Source organism: Oncorhynchus mykiss, chromosome 17 (genome assembly GCF_013265735.2).
Source record: "Oncorhynchus mykiss isolate Arlee chromosome 17, USDA_OmykA_1.1, whole genome shotgun sequence".
Lineage (NCBI taxonomy): Eukaryota > Metazoa > Chordata > Actinopteri > Salmoniformes > Salmonidae > Oncorhynchus > Oncorhynchus mykiss.
Genome location: NC_048581.1, coordinates 61,839,893 through 61,859,769, shown reverse-complemented (window position 1 = coordinate 61,859,769; position 19,877 = coordinate 61,839,893). Strand labels below are relative to the sequence as shown.

At 41.2% G+C, this 19,877-nt stretch overlaps 1 protein-coding gene across 3 annotated transcripts in view; it reads right to left on the bottom strand.

The window, feature by feature from the left end:
- Positions 1-8,744: 8,744 nt before the first annotated feature.
- Positions 8,745-19,877, bottom strand: part of LOC110494292 (6-phosphofructo-2-kinase/fructose-2,6-bisphosphatase 4) — a 34,536-nt gene continuing 23,403 nt past the window's right edge. For 2 of the 3 annotated variants that reach the window (XM_021569238.2, XM_021569237.2), the window contains exons 2-14: positions 15,196-15,312; positions 14,982-15,078; positions 14,588-14,654; positions 14,095-14,169; positions 13,904-13,960; positions 13,249-13,370; positions 12,863-13,070; positions 12,637-12,783; positions 12,269-12,373; positions 12,068-12,197; positions 11,794-11,856; positions 11,291-11,355; positions 8,745-10,419 (exon numbers count right to left, since the gene is read on the bottom strand). In XM_021569238.2, coding sequence (XP_021424913.2) covers positions 10,360-10,419; positions 11,291-11,355; positions 11,794-11,856; positions 12,068-12,197; positions 12,269-12,373; positions 12,637-12,783; positions 12,863-13,070; positions 13,249-13,370; positions 13,904-13,960; positions 14,095-14,169; positions 14,588-14,654; positions 14,982-15,078; positions 15,196-15,312 — 1,313 coding nt within the window. In that variant the 3' untranslated portion in view covers positions 8,745-10,359. Of the gene's footprint in view, positions 10,420-11,290; positions 11,356-11,793; positions 11,857-12,067; positions 12,198-12,268; positions 12,374-12,636; positions 12,784-12,862; positions 13,071-13,248; positions 13,371-13,903; positions 13,961-14,094; positions 14,170-14,587; positions 14,655-14,981; positions 15,079-15,195; positions 15,313-16,661; positions 16,819-19,877 lie in introns of those variants that run through there. The other variant, XM_036950377.1, reaches the window with a different exon arrangement.

Below are 19,877 nucleotides of genomic sequence, written 5' to 3'. Positions count from 1 at the left end.
TGCACACATGACAGTATAGCGTCATTGCTGATTTCTAGAAGGTTTTAATTAAACGCCTGGACTTTCCACCAGTGGAGGCTGCTGAGAGGAGGACAGCTCATAATAATGGCTGTAATGGAATGGTATCGAAGACAAACGTGGTTTTTAAAACGTAACTACAAATATTCAAATGTATTTAAGTTAATACCTGCTGCTGAGGGGGGGGTCTGCTCATAATGTGTTTGATGATACCTTTCCATTGATTCTGCTCCAGCCATAACCACGTGTCCGTCCTCCCCAATTAAGGTGCCACCAACCTCCTGTGCTGCAGTCAATTTGTGCAATAGATTAGGAAATAAAGCAGATTGCGTTCTTCATTTCACCTGTCACATTATTTAACATTATGAAGCTTACCATAGTTCCCCAGAACAGTTGAGCCAGTCACGTGTGGTATTCAATTCACTACTAGATGTTTGCCATCAGATAACGGCTGACGTGCTTTAGAAGTAAAAAAATATATATAATCCGAGTTCTTTACAGCTGTCATTTTTTCCCCCCTATAATTGTTTCCCTTCTCTGTGCACCAATACTTTTCCTTCAGAAAAGCATGCATCACAACTTTATTCATTTGCACAATTTCTCTAGTTTAGGATTGTTGGCGGATCGCATCCAATTTAAGGTGCATGCACCGCCACCTACTGTACTGGAGTGTGAGGCTATTCACTGTCTACCAACATTTAGGCTCCCGAGATGCGAAGCGGTCTAAGGCACTGCATCTCAGTGTAAGAGGTGTCATTACAGACCCTGGTTAGATTCCAGGCTGTATCACAACTGGCCGTGATTGGGAGTCCCATAGGGGTTTGGCTGTCGTTGTAAATAAGAATGTGTTCTTAACTGGCTTGCCTAGTTAAATAGAGGTTACATTTAAATTATTATTATTTTTAATCTTTGTGATACAGTATTGTAAAATTGGGGAAAAGGAAAAATTATCCTGCCAACTATTAGCCCTCTAAAAAAAAATAAACACCACCCCATTCCACGATTTTACCCTACCAACAGTCTGGGAGGACAGAACACTATGGCTCAACACCCCCTGCAACTGTTCTGCAGTAAAACCTTGCAGTCTCAAGTATTTCTCTGCAGCTGCCACCACAACCTCTATTTTATGTGACTTTCCATCGAGTTCTGGAGTACAATTGACAACCATAGCTATGAATGCCAAGAAACCTACCTTACTGAAGCACATATTCTTCCCATTACTCTCTATTAGTCTCTGCCTACTCACAGGAATCCTCTCAGGATCCCTCACACAATTGATATTGTGTATGATAATGACATTCGGTAGCTACTAGCTACTGTTCAACCCCTATTGTACTTACCTTCCAATAGTTCATGGATTGAACAATTGCATATGCCAACTTTCAGGATGAATCAAACCACTATTTTTGATTCACCAATATATTTAGTGCGTAAAGGCTCTCCAAACCTGTTTTTTTATTATTCATAAATACTTTCCTAACCCTAAATAATATATTCTAATGAGTCTGTCGAGAAATTTGTATTTAAGGCTACACCAAATTTAAAGGTATGGCTTTAGTTAAATGTAATGAAAACCCTATTGAATGAAAATGGCACAAGAAATTCTGTTGGCCAGCAAGTGGGAGGGTTTTCAGCGGTTAAATGTATTCAGCGTGCAAGGGAACCACGCCTGCAAAGCCCTTAAGGTAAGTCTGAATACCAACTACTGAGGAGTGCGTAGGAAAGGCATACATTTCCTAAGTATGAATCGGGCCCATTTTTAAGTTCAAGGTCAGAATACCCATAGAGAGAAAAGTGCATAAAAAAGTAATTAAGTTCCATTTACACACACTTAATTTGGGTCAGAATCGGCCCCTTTGTGTGAAAGCTCTCCAAACCAGTTTTTTTTATGTAGGTAGATTCATAAATACCTTCCTTAGCCTAAATAATATACATTGCATTCGGAAAATATTTAGACCCCTTCCCTATTTCCATATTTTGTTACGTTACAGCCTTTTTCTAAAATGGATTTTAAAAAAAATAAATCCTCATCAATCTATACACAACCCATAATGACAAAGTGAAAACAAGTTTAATTGTTTTTTTATTTGAGCAAATGTGTGTGTGTGTGTATGTATGTATATATATATATATATATATATATATAAACAGGAATACCTTATTTAAATAAGTATTCAGACCCTTTGCTATGAGACTTAAAATTGAGCTCAGGTGCATCCTGTTTCCATTGATCATCCTTGAGATTTTTCTACAACTTGATTGGAGTCCACATGTGGTAAATTCATTTGATTGGACATGATTTGGAAAGGCACACACCTACAGTGGGGCAAAAAAAGTATTTAGTCAGCCACCAATTGTGCAAGTGCTCCCACTTAAAACGATGAGAGAGGCCTGTAATTTCCATCATAGGTACACTTCAACTATGACAGACAAAATGAGAAGAAAAAAATCCTGAAAACCACATTGTAGGATTTTTAATGAATTTATTTGCAAATTATGGTGGAAAATAAGTATTTGGTCACCTACAAACAAGCAAGATTTCTGGCTCTCACAGACTGTCCTCCACTTGTTACCTGTATTAATGGCACCTGTTTGAACTTGTTATCAGTATAAAAGACACCTGTCCACAACCTCAAACAGTCACACTCCAAACTCCACTATGGCCAAGACCAAAGAGCTGTCAAAGGACACCAGAAACTAAATTGTAGACCTGCACCAGGCTGGGAAGACTGCATCTGCAATAGGTAAGCAGCTTGGTTTGAAGAAATCAACTGTGGGAGCAATTATTAGGAAATGGAAGACATACAAGACCACTGATAATCTCCCTCGATCTGGGGCTCCACGCAAGATCTCACCCCGTGGGGTTAAAATGATCACAAGAACGGTGAGCAAAAATCCCAGAACCACACGGGGGGACCTAGTGAATGACCTGCAGAGAGCTGGGACCAAAGTAACAAAGCCTACCATCAGTAACACACTACGCCGCCAGGGACTCAAATCCTGCAGTGCCAGACGTGTCCCCCTGCTTAATCCAGTACATGTCCAGGCCCGTCTGAAGTTTGCTAGAGAGCATTTGGATGATCCAGAAGAAGATTGGGAGAATTCCATATGGTCAGATGAAACCAAAATATAACTTTTTGGTAAAAACTAAACTCGTCGTATTTGGAGAACAAAGAATGCTGAGTTGCATCCAAAGAACACCATACCTACTGTGAAGCATGGGGGTGGAAACATAATGCTTTGGGGCTGTTTTCCTGCAAAGGGACCAGGACGACTGATCCGTGTAAAGGAAAGAATGAATGGGGCCATGTATTGTGAGATTTTGAGTGAAAACCTCCTTCCATCAGCAAGGGCATTGAAGATGAAACGTGGCTGGGTCTTTCAGCATGACAATGATCCCAAACACACCGCCCGGGCAACGAAGGAGTGGCTTCGTAAGAAGCATTTGGCCTATCCAGTCTCCAGATCTCAACCCCATAGAAAAACTTTGGAGGGAGTTGAAAGTCTGTGTTGCCTAGCAACAGCCCCAAAACATCACTGCTCTAGTGGAGATCTGCATGGAGGAATGGGCCAAAATACCAGCAACAGTGTGTGAAAACCTTGTGAAGACTTACAGAAAACGTTTGACCTCTGTCATTGCCAACAAAGGGTATATAACAAAGTATTGAGATAAACTTTTGTTATTGACCAAATACTTATTTTCCACCATAATTTGCAAATACATTCATAAAAAATCCTACAATGTGATTTTCTGGATTTTTTTTCTCATTTTGTCTGTCATAGTTGAAGTGTACCTATGATGAAAATTACAGGCCTCTCTCATCTTTTTAAGTGGGATAACTTGCACAATTGGTGGCTGACTAAATAATGTTTTGCCCCACTGTATGCATCAGCTTACTAATTATACAAATAAGCCCTATTATATTTTTAAAATGTAATCAAATTTGCTAGCCTATAGGCCTACTTGTAACTGTGTAAGCTGCATGTGCTGCACCAAAATCGCATGTTCTCTTCTGCTTTGTTATGGTTTGAATGATGTGCGTAATTCCAGTCCATATAATACCCAGTACGATACAGTAATACAGTTTACACTCAAAGATTAGCCAACTGGAGCTAGTCTAATCTATTGAACCAATGGGTTGTATTGTAACTATTTTATTATAGTGCAAGTATATTCATGACGTCATATAAAAGGGGATTGGGCAAGTTGGTCCGTGTTCATTAAAGTCAACCAAAGTGATATTCGTCTCTGGATTCTTTACATAAAGCATAACACTACACTGAAGAGAGCATATAGCTTGCTACATCTATGGGCTTTTCTGTCGTGCGTAATATGCAGTAGCCTATATCACATGTATTGGATAACGGCACAATCATGTGAGCCTTTTTGGGCTTGAGCTCACTAAATGTTAATGTAGGGTTCATAAAATGTATTTAATATGGTTCGTCAGATTCAGGTAGCACCAGGTTATAATTTTCATGCTGATCAAAGCTACAATCAAATCCAGAAATATTTATATGCTTTATAATGCTTTTGAATGACACTTCCGGTTTTGTAGGGAAATACCGGGTTAGCCGGGAGAAAAGTGATTTATTCTCAGGATGAAACATTTGTAAAATACCAGTAAAATATTCAACCCTAGTGTGTAGCACTTGTTGTTAATCAAGCTAACAATCTATTCTCGGTAAAGTTATCTAGGTAGCTAGCTACATACATAGAAATAGGATAGACTGCCAATATTCGTTTTTTTAATGACACAAACGTTAGCTTGATCTACTAAAAACAACAATGTTAGCTAGCTAATTAACATATTTCATGGCCAAGATGTTCAAATGTTCATAGATGACCAGCAGGGTCAAATAACAATAATCAGTGGTTGTAGAGGGTGCAAGAGGAGTAAATGTCAGTTGGCTTTTCTTAGCCAATCATTCAGAGTATCTCTACCATTCCTGCTGTCTCTAGAGAGTTGAGAGAGAGAACTTAAATTCACACAGGACACCAGATAAGACAGGATAAATACTCCAGATATAACAGACTGACCCTAGCCCCCTGACACAAACTATTGCAGCATAAATACTGGAGGCTGAGACAGGAGGGGTCAGGAGACACTGGCCCCATCCGATGATACCCCCGGACGGGGCCAAACAGGCAGGATATAACCCCACCCATTTTGCCAAAGCACAGCCCCCACACCACTAGAGGGATATCTTCAACCACCAACTTACTAACCTGAGATAAGTTCGAGTATAGCCCACGAAGATCTCACCCACGGCACAAACCATGGGGGAGGGGGGGCGCCAACCCGGACAGGAAGATCACATTAGACTCAACCCACTCAAGTGGCGCACCCCTCCTAGGGACGGCATGGAAGAGCACCAGTAAGCCAGTGACTCAGCCCCTGTAATAGGGTTTGAGGCAGAGAATCCCAGTGGAGAGAGGGGAACCGGCCAGGCAGAGACAGCAAGGGCAGCTCATTGCTCCAGTGCCTTTCCGTTCACCTTCACACTCCTGTTTCAGACTACACTCAAATTTATTTGAGTTAGATGACAAAAAACTACAAATCGCACCTTTTAAAACCTCTTACAGGTCGGACCCTTTTTCCCCCGTCTAAAATGACATACCCAAATCTAACTGCCTGTAACTCAGGACCTGACGCAAGGATATGCATATTCTTGATACTATTTGAAAGGAAACACTTTGAAGTTGTTGGAAATTAGAATGTAATATAGGAGAATAACACATTAGATCTGGTAAAAGATAATACAAAACAAAAAAAACATACCTTTTTAAAAAAAAAAGTTTGTTCCATCATCTTTGAAATGCAAGTGAAAGGCCATACATTAACATAGGAGCCTAGGTGTAATTTAGAATTTGTCCACAAGATGGCAGCAGGTGTGTGCAAAGTTTCAGACTGATCCAGTGAAGAATTACCTGACTACACAACATTTTGCATCAAGTCTGCCAGGAGTTTGCCCAAATTAGTCAATTTATACATTTAGAAGTACATAACTATAGAGAACATACAAAATGCTATGGTAATAATAGCTTCCCCACAGAAAAGACACATCTAGATGGCTGGGCGGGGTGGGTGTGGAGCCAGAGACAGAAGTGGGGTCAAACCGTAGAACTCAGCTCCAACATTTTTTTCAAACAAAACTACATTACATTTTATCTCTGGGACCCTCAGGATGACAAATCAGAGCAAGATTACTGAATGTAAGTACATTATTTAGCCTCAGAGGTGAATGTGTCAAACCAGTTGCTGTGCACTATCATCAAACAATAGCATGGTATTATATATATTAAAAAAACTTTAACAAGGCACCCCTGTTACAGTTTTTGACAATTGCTTACACATGATATCTGAAACTATGGCTCCTTTTCTCTAGACTCTACACACAAAACCCCAAAACACACACAACATGCAAAACGTCACATATCTTGCAAAACAAACACTTAATTCCAAACAATTTGAACTCTTCTCAAAATTGTGTTTTTGCAACAAAACTCTACACACAAACCATAAAATCCGCTCTTATACACGCCAACTACACACAGATTTGAAAAATGTAAAAACACTACCATCTTGTGTCTTTTGCATGTTCAATGTGCAGTGGAGTCCACGGCAGATCATCATAGCACACGTACATGTGCACAAATATATACAGTATGTATGCATATTCAGTATATATTTACGCTATAAACATAAATGCAAGGGGGGAAAAAATAACATTGATTTATTTCTCAAAACGTATTTTCATCCATATTTCGGGATGAACAGTAACAGACAAAACAAATTCAGTAGAAGATAAACAAATAGGCTAGTTACTATAAAGAAATAACAATGCATCCTGTCTCCTATTTGGGTCTGGCCACAGCACCTCATCAACATCACAAGCTCTGTTCTCTCTGGCTAAACAGCGGGGGAAGTAGCGTCTGGAGTGGCGTATCCAGCCCTGGCATGCCCCCTCGTTTGTCACCACAGGCCTCCTCTTTGTCCTCGTCCCCCTCTTACTCTCTCCAAAATTTGCCTCCATTGTTGTCCAAACCAAGAAAGCCAACCTGAAGTCTATTTATAGCGCTCAATCTCTGATTTCTAAGTGAAGAAATTAGCTATGTGTTTTCACTCGTGAGCACTGGGTGTAGGTAATCGGCAAATGAGTGTGGCATTTTGAATGGCAGTGTTTTCCAAACGAAACACAGGATCTGTTAGTTTTGAAAGACGTCTAATGTAGAGAACTGTGTTTAGTAAAAAGTGTTTTAAAATTGCAAACTGAGTGTAAAGCAGATAACGTACTTGCAGTTTTGCAGACTTGGTTTTAAGATTAGGTACATGAGTTTATGGTTTCAGAGTGTGCCTCAAGTACCACTTTTAATGTTTAAGCGATTGTAAAAAAACTAAAACGAATTGCATTCCAGGTGACTTCCATATGAAGCTGGTTGAGAGAATGCCAAGAGTATGCAAAGCTGTCAAGGCCAAGGGTGGCTACTTTAAAATACAGTTGAAGCCGGCAGTTTACATACATACACCAGCTAATTTTCAGGTTTCCCCCCTCTCCACTCGGACAAATTCCAGACCGTTCTAGTACGTGTTGCTTGAGAACATGCTCTTTGCTAAGAATTATAATAATTATATATATATATATATATATTTTAACCATTTTAATTGAAAACAATCACAGTGAGGTACTTAATTGTTACGCAATTTGTTTTGATATTGAGATAAAAACAGCTGCTTTGGTCCTGTTTAAAAAACAGTTTTCTGTTTGAATGTTATGTACAATACAAATGATACAGCTCAAGCCAAAAACATGACAGCATCCTCTGAGGGGATAGCAAGCATTTTTGAAACCGTCTGAATGAGATACAAGTTTGAGGTGGGGTTTTTGAAGTGTTTCTCTCACTTATGCTTTGGCCACAAATACAAGTATAGGATGAATCAAAAACACTATTTGGGTAGGAGTTAAGATGTGCTTTTAAAAGTGAGACTTTCACCTGACAGTTAAGGCCAAGGCTTGAGTAAGGACTCTATAAATATGGCTCTGACTATAACTACATGAAACACTTCAAAGAGACATTTATTTTAGCAGAAGACTACAGCAAGAGATTTAACAAAAAAAGATTTATTCCATTTGGATGATGTAGATATTTACATTGAATGCATCATATTCTTGGCACGTTGACAAACAAGTCAAAATGGACAAACAAGACATGGTGAACCTGCTGAAAACGATAAACAACCAGTGAGCGATTTATTGACATTCACAGCATTACTGACACTTGATTATTATGGTGATTGTTACTTGTGTTTACACAGATATTAGTAGTCATTTCAATTGATTTGTCATGATACTACAGATGGTAAACTACAGCAGCATTTTAGACATTTTTTTTATTTTATTTTATTTTACCTTTATTTAACAAGGTAGGCAAGTTGAGAACAAGTTCTCATTTACAATTGCGACCTGGCCAAGATACATTGAGCAATAGAGCCAAACACATTCTAGATATAGCAGATCACTGATGCAACATGAAAAAAAGTAAATCAGTTTAGATTTGAACTAGATGACGAGGACCTTGATTGAAAAAAATAGATGTGCAAAACCACCTTTATGTCTGATTTTATACCAGACACACACATATATATATTGAAAAAAAAAATATTACCTACAATTTATGTCCCCACCTAGAGTCCGATTCCAAATATCACATCTTCTGCAGCGGGTAAACGCAAGAGTTGGTTTAATAGGAAATTCACAAACTAAAAAACAGCTTTAAAAAAACACTTGTTAACAGACAAATGGTTGGACAAAAACTAAAATACTAAGAACAAGGAGTATTACATTTAGCTTCCACAGGCTGCCAATTCTGATCTTTACCAAACGATTGACAAAAGAGTTGATCTGATTGGTTAAAAGGCCAATTAGTGGACAAAGTTCAGAACTGGGCTGCCTATGTAAACGCAGCCAGTGTCAAGACACTTTACAATTTGATTAAAAGCCATATGTCATGTATATAAAAAAGGTTTCACATCAGATTGTCCTTACATTGTTCATAATACACTCACTCACACACATACAAAACACACTCACAGGCACACATACCCCGATAGTGGGGTGAATCACCATTGAACTGGATTCCAGTTCTCTAGACGTTTAGACAGGCAGCCTAATTCTGATATTTTTTTTTCACAAAATTGTTTATGATCAATCAGATCAGCTCTGAGAAAGATCTGATATGATTGGTCAAAATACCAATTTGTGGAAAAAAGATCAGGATTGGGATGCCTGTCTAAACACAGGCAATTTTACACAGGCAATTTTGCACAGAAGGAAAGACACAGATCAGGTGAAGAACCAAGATGAAAAAATGATGTTTTTTTTTAAGAACCTTAAAAGGGGAAATCAGCAGTCGCTAATTACATTTTTGGACTTATAAATGAATGATTCTTGAAGAATAAAATGTATAAATGCCTCCATCAGAACCCAAAATCTAAGCTTTTACTCCAATGTTTGTAACCAAAGTAAATGTAAACAAACACTTTTTGCCTCAAAACATGGTTAAAACTCAATGTTGATATCATGAATGGTCATCCCAATTTGAGAATAGTTACATTTCTCCAGCCCATCCCTCAGCTTTTTACCGAAACCGGGGATCACTCTTCGTTATTGTTTCCTCTGCTGATTGCCACTGTAGATTGAAATATGTCAAATGAAAGATTCGGATGCACTCTTCAAATCCCGCTGCAAGGATTTTTTAAAATAGCAATTTGCATTGATTTCTGATTGAGTAGATGAAGTAGCCATGGTGAGCGTTGGCACTTTGGAGTCTAGGGCCTGGATTCAATCAGATCAAGCATTAACCAGTGGTAGCCAACACCTGCATAGCTGGTGTTTAGAAGGTGCTGGAAGTGGAACTGCTTTAGAGCTGAGCGGCTGCTCGTGCGGTTATTGTCACCAAGCCACACCCGTCCCACTCACGTTAGAAGTTCATAACGAGAAAGTCTAGGCTATATAGAAATAATGACACTCAAATTGAACATCATTAACCTAAATAATGAGGATTCATATATCAGCCTAATCGAGGTGTATATTACAACACATTCCCGTGTTTGAACTTGTAACAAGGCTGCATGGGATTATTACTAATGCGACTCGTCACATAAAATGGAAATGTCCGCAATAGGTATCACGCCGGGAGTCGCTTCCTGATTTGACAGCTCTAACGCCGTTACACCTACGACATTCAATGAATAAAAGCAATGAAACTGCTATGCAGTTGTCAGTTATCGCAGGTGAAGGAAGAACTGATTGAATCTAAACTTTGTGCGCCGTCACTCATCACTGGTGGGCGGGGACTGTGAACAGGGCTTCTTCCGGCATCCGTGAAATGTCTACATTCTGTACAATGAAAAGAGAGAGAAAGCAGTCAGTACTAGGACACAAGATTAGTTTAATTGAACCTTTTTCTCTCTGTTTAGCTGTGTTCACATTGGCAGTTTGAAGTGACTCAAATCCTACTTATTTGCATATCCGATTCGAAAATCTGTACTTTTTCCTGCAGTCTGAACAGCCAAAAAGTACATAAGATTGGATACCTAGGTGGTTTGACGTCGGTTACAATCCGATTTCTGGCCATGCAACTTCTGTCTGAACGGTCAAATCAGATTTATGCCCTCAAGTGGTTTATTATTAGTCATATTTATTTTTTCATTTTTTATTTAACTAGGCAAGTCCACTAAGAACAAATGTTTATATATCTTGTTGCTTGCGTGTGGTAGCAAACTAACTTCTAATTGTTTACATAAAAATGAGCGAATGTGCTAGAAAGTTAAACAGCTACCTAGCTAGCTAGTTGAGTGCTGTGGCTAGCCAAAAAGGACTGGTTTTGAAAGTTGGATCATCTTATCTTGAGGCTTTAAAAAAGTGTTGTTACACTATGATTTTGAACATTCAAAGCAAACATCCATGGCAGGCATCGTTGTCACCTTAGCACGCTACATAACGTCTCAGTGATAGGAGGCACGAGCACCACTACCAATCTGCCTACACACCAGTCATTACTATGACTTCTGTAGCCTTGTCAGCAAATTAATGCTGTCTAAACACACAAATCCGATTTGGTAACTTGTAACTTGCTGTTTGGACAGTCAGTAGTACAAATTGTATTTGAAAAACAAAAAAAACGTATTTGAGCATTAAGGCCTGCAGTGTGATCAAGGCTTTTGAGAGTGCAAGCCCAGTAAAGAGTGCTTCTGTCTGGGGTACCTACCTCTGGCCTGTCCCTATGGGTGTTCACAGCTTCCACATTCAACCAGACAGACTCTACTTTACATCCTACATGGACAGGATGGGAGACAAAACAAAACATGTTCCTTCGTCAGACCACTAGAGAGCAGCAGCAGTACACTGGGTCTAATACACAGTTCAACACTACTAAGGTACATAAAATATAGGTGCAGTGTAAAGGATCCAGGTGTTCCGAATCAAATGGATAAATACATGTCATGGGAGTAAATATGCATGGAATAAAGCAGGGGTGCAACTTTTATACAAATATAAAACACTAAAGCACACAATGCCACTTTTTGTATCACAGTGTAATGATACAACTGTGGGGGGGAGACATACACAAAAATGCTATTTCAGAATGTGTGGGAAGGGGGGGGCAGGTCCCCAGTGAAAGTTGCATCCCTGGAATAAAAGCATCTCATTGAAACCACTATGCTGTGTTTATTAATACTTTCATGCAGTTATTGATAATAGTGTACTCACCATACGCCACAGGGGTCAGCTTCAATACAGTGTGCAAAGGGCACTTCAGGTAAGGCAGCTCCTCTGAAGAACAAAAACAGAACAATGTTGTAAAAGCCTAAATGGATTCAATTGAGTTGAGTTAGAGCTACTAAAATCATATACCAATGCTTCTCTGATCATGACTGATGAACAGCACATGCAGAACACTCACTCTCCTATAGTTTGTTATTGAATAGTAGGAATTAAACCGTACTACTGGGGTGTGTTGGGTATTTTAAGAGATATATGGTACCTGCACTCTTATCCAGGAAGTAAGCGAGCAGGCAGCGCATGACAGCCTGGTGACAGATGACCAGGACGTTCTCCTGCCTCTCCAGCTCCATGATGACTGGCTCCAACCGCTGCACCAGGTCCTCATAGGACTGAGGGGACAAGTAGAGGCCTGTTAACACACACACTTTGTCAGTCAGTGTTGGTGCTGTGATGGACTCACCTCTCCTTTAGGGTAGCGGTAGCGGTATTTGTCCTGGTCTCTCAGTGAAAACTCCACAGGGAAATGAACCTGGATCTCCTCATACGTCATCTCTTCACACACACCCTAGGAGAGGGAAACAAAGTAAAACAAGCTGTTTAACAGCAGGGTTAGGATACATGGGAAGTGGGAACCACCAATCCCATTGGCATAATCGTAGATACACTATGAAAGAATAAATACAAACAAAACACCAAGTCTAAACACACATGCAACAAAAAACTAAAAGGTTGTTTAACAGCAGGCTTAGGAGACATCACATTGAAATTAAAAGGACACATTCAATTCATATTTTAGGCCAAAATTGCATACACACACACACGACTTACAGCATCGATCTCGTTGAGAGCCTTCCACTGCTCATAGGGGACAGCCACGGCCTCGGCTGTCTGAATGGTTCTCTTCATCTGACTGGTCCACACCTTCAGATTCTTAATGTTTTGCTCCTGGATAAACTTCCCCAGACACTTTGCAAACTGACCAACAGAAAAGGGAGAGAAAGATTGTTGCATATACATTTTTATTACGGAAAGACAGACGGCCAAACCAACAAACCTCCTTGCCCCTGCCAGACAGGCCTGAGTCTCCTCCGATGCGTCCTTTGACGTTGAGGTCACTCTCTCCATGGCGACACAGGTAGATGGAGCGTGGTGTGATGTGGATATTCATTAGGTAGTAGACAATGCGGCTCTGGATGTGGTCCAGCACCCTGTTCACCAGGTATCTCCGGCCCACGTCCATGATCTTAATGTAGGACAGATCCCTGGGGTGGGGGATGGAGTAGGAGTGACTATCAGATCTATTAGCAGTGTGAGGTTAAGACTGCTGACCTTGTCCATGTGTATTCTGAGTATGTGTTTGCATTCTCACCTGTCCAGTATCTTGTCAAAACGTATTCTGAAACCACTAGTGTGTGTGTGTGTGTGTGTGTGCGTGCTCACCTGTCTAGAACCTCATCCAGTGGCTGGTAAGAGTTCTCGTAGCACTTGATTCTCTTCATGAAGTCCTCGATGACCTCCTCTGTATTACAGTCTATGTAGTCAGGACTACCCAGCTTCACTTGCTGCACAGACAGATATGAAATACAGACAGTAAGAAGAAATACAGACAGTAAGAGGAAATACAGACAGTAAGAGGAAATAGAGACAGTAAGAAGAAATACAGACAGTAAGAGGAAATACAGACAGTAAGAGGAAATACAGACAGTAAGAGGAAATACAGACAGTAAGAGGAAATACAGACAGTAAGAGGAAATACAGACAGTAAGAGGAAATACAGACAGTAAGAGGAAATACAGACAGTAAGAGGAAATACAGACAGTAAGAGGAAATACAGACAGTAAGAGGAAATACAGACAGTAAGAGGAAATGAGTCGAGAGAAAAAGAGGAAAACCATCTTGCGTGTCTGAATGTTTGCCAGGGCATATCAACAGAAAGATAGTACAAATTATTCATCAGGAGGCCTGTCACACAGGAATATCAATTATTAAAGCAGAAGTCTTGAATTTTATGAGCAAGTATGCTTAATAATGTCTGATCTTTTATACAACCAGTGACACACGAACAGTGCTGAAAGATAGCAGAGATGTCACGCACCGCTATGTTCTCTGCAATGACATCAGGGTCTTCACACACAGACTCCACAAAGAACACCTGGGAGGTTGAAAATGAAGATTCAGTATAAAATGCATTACAGTGAAATATACTGTACACTATAAGAAAAGGTAGTGAAGCCAAAGAATAGACAATAACTACAGATAGTAACACCTGGCCCTGTGGTTCCATACCTTAAAGCCATTCTGCTCTGCAAACCTGGTGATGGTCCATCTCCTCTCCCTGGTGGTGTTAGTGGCATCAAACACCTGAGGTAAGGAACATCAAACTCCAGTCAGTCACAACATCCTCATTGCATTCAGGTAAGGAGTCCCGGCAGCATCAAGCAAAACATGAACATGTATAGGAGTTGCTGCACTTACCCAAACAAGTCTTGTAGACTGAAGAGCAATAGTGGGAACAAGGGTGCACATGCCAAAACACAAGTTATTCTCTGCATAGTAGGCTAGATTAATTACATACCTGTATATTGAATTTAACATTCAAGACAGCCCTGGCATTTGAATACATGTACCGAATGTACATAAATACATTCAGTAAATGTAATTACCAAGCAAGAAATAACTATTGGCGTGTGCACCCTTTTCCCACTATTCAGCAACATCCTCATTCACACTGTGATCATGAACCAAACAAGTCACCGTGGGCCTGATCTGCTCTACTCACCGCCACCTGGCCTCCCTCCACAGTCAGGTACTGGCACACATCATTCAGCGCCGTCAGTGCACACTGCCTATGGGTGGACACGAACACAACAGAATCAGAAAGATGGCAAGAAACTACTTCAAGAGACAATGTAGGTACAGATCTATGATAATTAACTGAATTGAAACTTTGCTAAAATAAAGCAACTGGGTCAAAATGTATTTTGTGGATATTAATGTAAATAGATACAGTTGAAAGAGGGGGGGGGGGGGGGGGGGTGGAAAGAAGTATCTGCCTAGTAGAGCCCAACAAAGAGCCTATTCCCTGTAACTTTGGCCTGTAATGAGGGATAAGGGAATAGAGTGTTGAGTTAGGCCTAACTCATTTCAATCCATCAGCCCTTCTCCAGCCTCACCTCCTGATCTTCAGCCCCTCTTCATTGTCTGGACGGAAAAACTCAAAAGACTTGTAGATCTTCACACACTCCCTCCTGTACTGACCCACGTTGAACTCTAAACAACACATAGATACTTTTAGTCAAGATTAACATGTTTATAGGGTAAACCCTATTCCCTGTGTGTATGTGTCTATGTGTGTGTGAGACCGAGAGAAAAAGCTTGACCTAGTACCTTTGGTTGGCACACCAATCCAGTTGAGATAGCGGGTCAGCTTCTTGGAGATGTAGGTCTTCCCTCTCGCTGGGAGGCCCACCGTCACAATGAGGGTGGGACAGTTGGTCATACATACTGAGAGAGAAAGAGGAGATACAGAAAAATAGGAAGAGAGAGACAGAAAGTTGAATGAACACAGACATTGTGAATATCAGTGGAAGGTACAGTCTATTGTTGAATCAAGTGGGACCTTGCCCCATTAACGCAGAAACGAATCGAACAACTCAAGACGTTAATTAATGCGTAGACTGGATGGAGTAGCTTTGGGTGATCATTTGAGTGAAGGTAAAGCAGACACAAACAGATACATTCATTCACAACGAGAATTAAAACCCCTAGCATATCTGAACCAACTGAGGAACAATGAGAATGTAGAATGGAAAGAGGAGAAGTAGGCATGAATTGTGTTGTTGACAGAGGGAATCTAGGAATAAAAATAAATTAATAAATTGCTCCCATACCGGAGAGCAAGTCAAACAGACTATGGCTTTGCAAAGGCTGGTGAAGCTGTGAGACACATATTTGCAGATGTAATTATACTAGGGTAAATAGACCTGACGCTAAGAGGGATCCACAGACTGCACACAGGCATACTATCCGATGAGCCTAGAACAACCAACGTACAGTGATCAACTACAAAACAGCCTTATTGAAACCATCAACAAAAGTTCAAAAACAGTGATACAGCATAAAACGCTGACCAACTGCTTGCTCCTAGTGCTGAGGGCAAAAAAAGCATCTAATGACGTACTTAGCTTTTCTACGAGTGGTCTGAGGCAGGCATTAGATTACGAGCTCCTACGAATGTTGAAACGATGAACTTAGCCTTAAGATGCTTTTGGTAAACCGGGCCTGGTTTGACAAAGTCATCCTGTGGCCCTCTTCTAAACAGAGGAAAAGTAGCCAACTGTACTACAAACTCTGGCTGCTAACAGGCTATCCCTCCTCCTTGGTAAACAAGCAATTGTAATCCCCTCCACTAGCCCTATGAAATCACACCAAGCCTGGCATGGTTCTGTGTTCTAGTATTTTTCCAATTACTGTGCCAAATATACAACGAGCCAAAGTGGGCACAACCACCTCTGAAATCTTCAGCGGTTGCACCTGAGGGAGAGAGTCGAGCTCAGCACAAGGGAGCATCTGGAATAGGTCAGAGGGAGAACAGTGTTTTTTTAGTGTGAGGACACGGAACAAGTCAAACCTAAAATATTACAGATTCCAAGCAGTGGCTGACTGAACCCTTGGTTAACTCAGCGAAAAGTAGACAGAGTTCCACAGGAGGTGAGACAAACCAAGACTGCAGAGTAATCATCTGCTGCCTACCTACCACACACAAATGACACTGCCCTCCACACAAACAACATCTATCTTCTGCAACACAGTTATGCAGCAGTATACCACCCTGAATCCCATTGCTGGCTTGCCTTTGAAGCTACGCCTGGTCAGTCCTTGGATGGGAGATCAGATGCTACTGAAAGTGGTGTTGGAAGGCCTTTAGGGAGCACTCTTCCCTCTGATCAAAGGAGATCCCAATGCCCCAGGGTAGTGACAGGGACACTGCCCCAAGTAGGGTGTCGTCTTTCGAATGGGACGTTAAACGGGTTTCCGGACTTCCTGTGGTCACTAAAGATCCCATGACACTTATAGGAAAAGTAGGGGTGTTAACCCAGGTGTCCTGGCTGAATTCCCAATCTGGCCCTCATACCATCATGGCCACCATCCCAGCTTCCAATTGGCTCATTCATCCCCTCTTCCCCCCTGTAACTCTACCCCAGGTCATGGCTGTAAAAGAGAATATGTTCTTAGTCAATTTACCAGGTAAAATAAAGATGAATTAAAGAAATATGCCCTCTAAGGAAATGTTCTTCATAAAACCGTCTGGGGAAACCCCTGTTGGGACCCGAATCCACAGTGAAGGGACATATGGAAGTTCTGTAGTGAATCAGTAAGTTTTCCCCAACTGTTTGTTTTGGACTTTTGACGATGGTTGGCTGCCTGTTATTCTGCCGCGCAACAATAACAGTGGCTCATATTGATCGTTTACCAGTCCCTTCTCAATGCTGCTGGGACATAGACAGGTGGACCAAACAAACAAATACACAAACAGGCGCTCCTGTGCTGTCCGTTCCATAAGTTCAACGTCGCCTTCACTGTGCATATATTTGCTCAAATTATGTTTAAAGGGCGGCTGAACTCACAGAATTTGCCTGGGCTTTCTGCTGCTCATTAAGAAAAACGTCAACAGTGAAGTCAACGTCAACAGTGAAGAGGTGACTCCGGGATGCTGGCCTTCTAGGCAGAGTTAAAGAAAAAGCCATATCTCAGACTGGCCAATAAAATAAAAGATTAAGATGGGCAAAAGAACACAGACACTGGACAGAGGAACTCTGTCTAGAAGGCCAGCATCTCATAGTTGCCTCTTCACTGTTGAGACTGGTATTTTGCTGGTTTGCTGTATAACCACCAAAAAAAAAACAAGTGTTAAACAAATCTAAATATATTTCAGATTCTTCAAAGTAGCCACCCTTTGCCTTGATGACAGCTTTGCACATTCTCGGCATTCTCTCAAATAGCTTAATGAAGTAGTCACTTCGAATGCATTTCAATTAACAGGTGAGCCTTGTTAAAAGTTCATTTGTGGAATTTCTTTCCTTCTTAATGCATTTGAGCCAATCAGTTGCGTTGTGACAAGGTAGGTGTGGTATACAGAAGACAGCCTATTTTGGTAAAAGACCAAGTCCATATTATGGCAAGAACCTCTCAAACAAGCAAAGACAAATGACAGTCCATCGTTATGTTAAGACGAGGTCAGTCAATACGGAAAATGTCAGTGCAGTCGCAAAAAACATCAAGCACTATGATGAAACTGGCTCTCATGAGGACCGCCACAGGAAAGGAAGACCCAGAGTTACCTCTGCTGTGATGAAACTGGCTCTCATGAGGACCGCCATCGGAAAGGAAGACCCAGAGTTACCTCTGCTGTGATGAAACTGGCTCTCATGAGGACCGCCATCGGAAAGGAAGACCCAGAGTTACCTCTGCTGTGATGAAACTGGCTCTCATGAGGACCGCCATCGGAAAGGAAGACCCAGAGTTACCTCTGCTGTGATGAAACTGGCTCTCATGAGGACCGCCATCGGAAAGGAAGACCCAGAGTTACCTCTGCTGTGATGAAACTGGCTCTCATGAGGACCGCCATCGGAAAGGAAGACCCAGAGTTACCTCTGCTGTGATGAAACTGGCTCTCATGAGGACCGCCACAGGAAAGGAAGACCCAGAGTTACCTCTGCTGCAGAGAATAAGTTGGTTAGAGTTACCAGCCTCAGATTGGAGCCCAAATAAATGCTTTACAGTGTTCAAGTAACAGACACATCTCAACATCAACTGTTCAGAGGAGACTGTGTGAAATCAGGCATTCATGGTTGGATTGCTGCAAGAAACCACTACTAAAGGACACCAATAAGAAGAAGAGACTTGCTTGGGCCAAGAAACACAAGTATGGACATTAGACCGGTGAAAATCTGTCCTTTGGTCTGATGAGTCCAAATGTGAGATTTTTGGTTCTAACCGCTGTGTCTTTGTGAGACGCATAGTTGAATGGATGATCTCCGCATGTGTGTTTCCCACAGTGAAGCATGGAGGAGGTGGTGTGATGGTGCTTTGCTGGTGACACCGTCAGTGATTTATTTAGAATTCAAGGAACACTTAACCAGCATGGCTACCACAGCACTCTGCAGTTATACACCATCCCATCTGGTTTGTGCTTAGTGGGACTATCATTTGTTTTTCAAAAGGACAATGATCCAACAGACCTCCAGGCTGTGTATTTGACCAAGAAGGAGCGTGATGAGTGCTGCATTAGATTACCTGGCCTCCACAATCACTCGACCTCAACCCAATTGAGATGGTTTGGGATGAGTTGGAGCGCAGACTGAAGGAAAAGCAGCTAACAAGTGCGCAGCATATGTGGAAACTCCTTCAAGACTGTTGGAAACGCATTCCAGGTGAAGCTGGTTGAGACAATGCCAAGTGTGCAAAGCTGTCATCAAGGCAAAGGGTGGCTACTTTAAAGAATCTAAAATATATTTTGATTTGTTTAACACTTTTTTGGTTACTACATGATTCCATGTGTTATTTCATAGTTTTGATGTATTCACTATTATTCTACAATGTAGAAAATAGTCAAATAAAGAAAAACCCTTGAATGAGTAGATGTGCAAACTTTTGACTGGTACTGTAAATAAATCAGAGGCACTGCGTAATGGGCAGGTTTGTCTCAGGTCCTGCTGCTATGAGTGGATAGAGTGTAATCAGCCATCAATCATGACAATTCGCCCTCGTAAATCATAGTCCACAGATGCTAGGACGCCATAGTCCGGCATCCCTGTGACACTAGCTACACTGCCCAACCAACATGTCTCCAGTACATGTACTCTCTTAATTTGATTATGTTGACAGTTTGAGAAATTGTCTGAGCTGTGCTGAGAATTTTAAAAGATTGAATGCCAATGGTCCAATATTCTAGAACATTGCATACGTGTACATGTTTGGTCTGAGTCCGCAGATAGAGACGCTAGCTATAGTCTGGCATCACATTGTGACATAGCTTCGTAGCGCTCTGAGACCACCATCCACGGGAC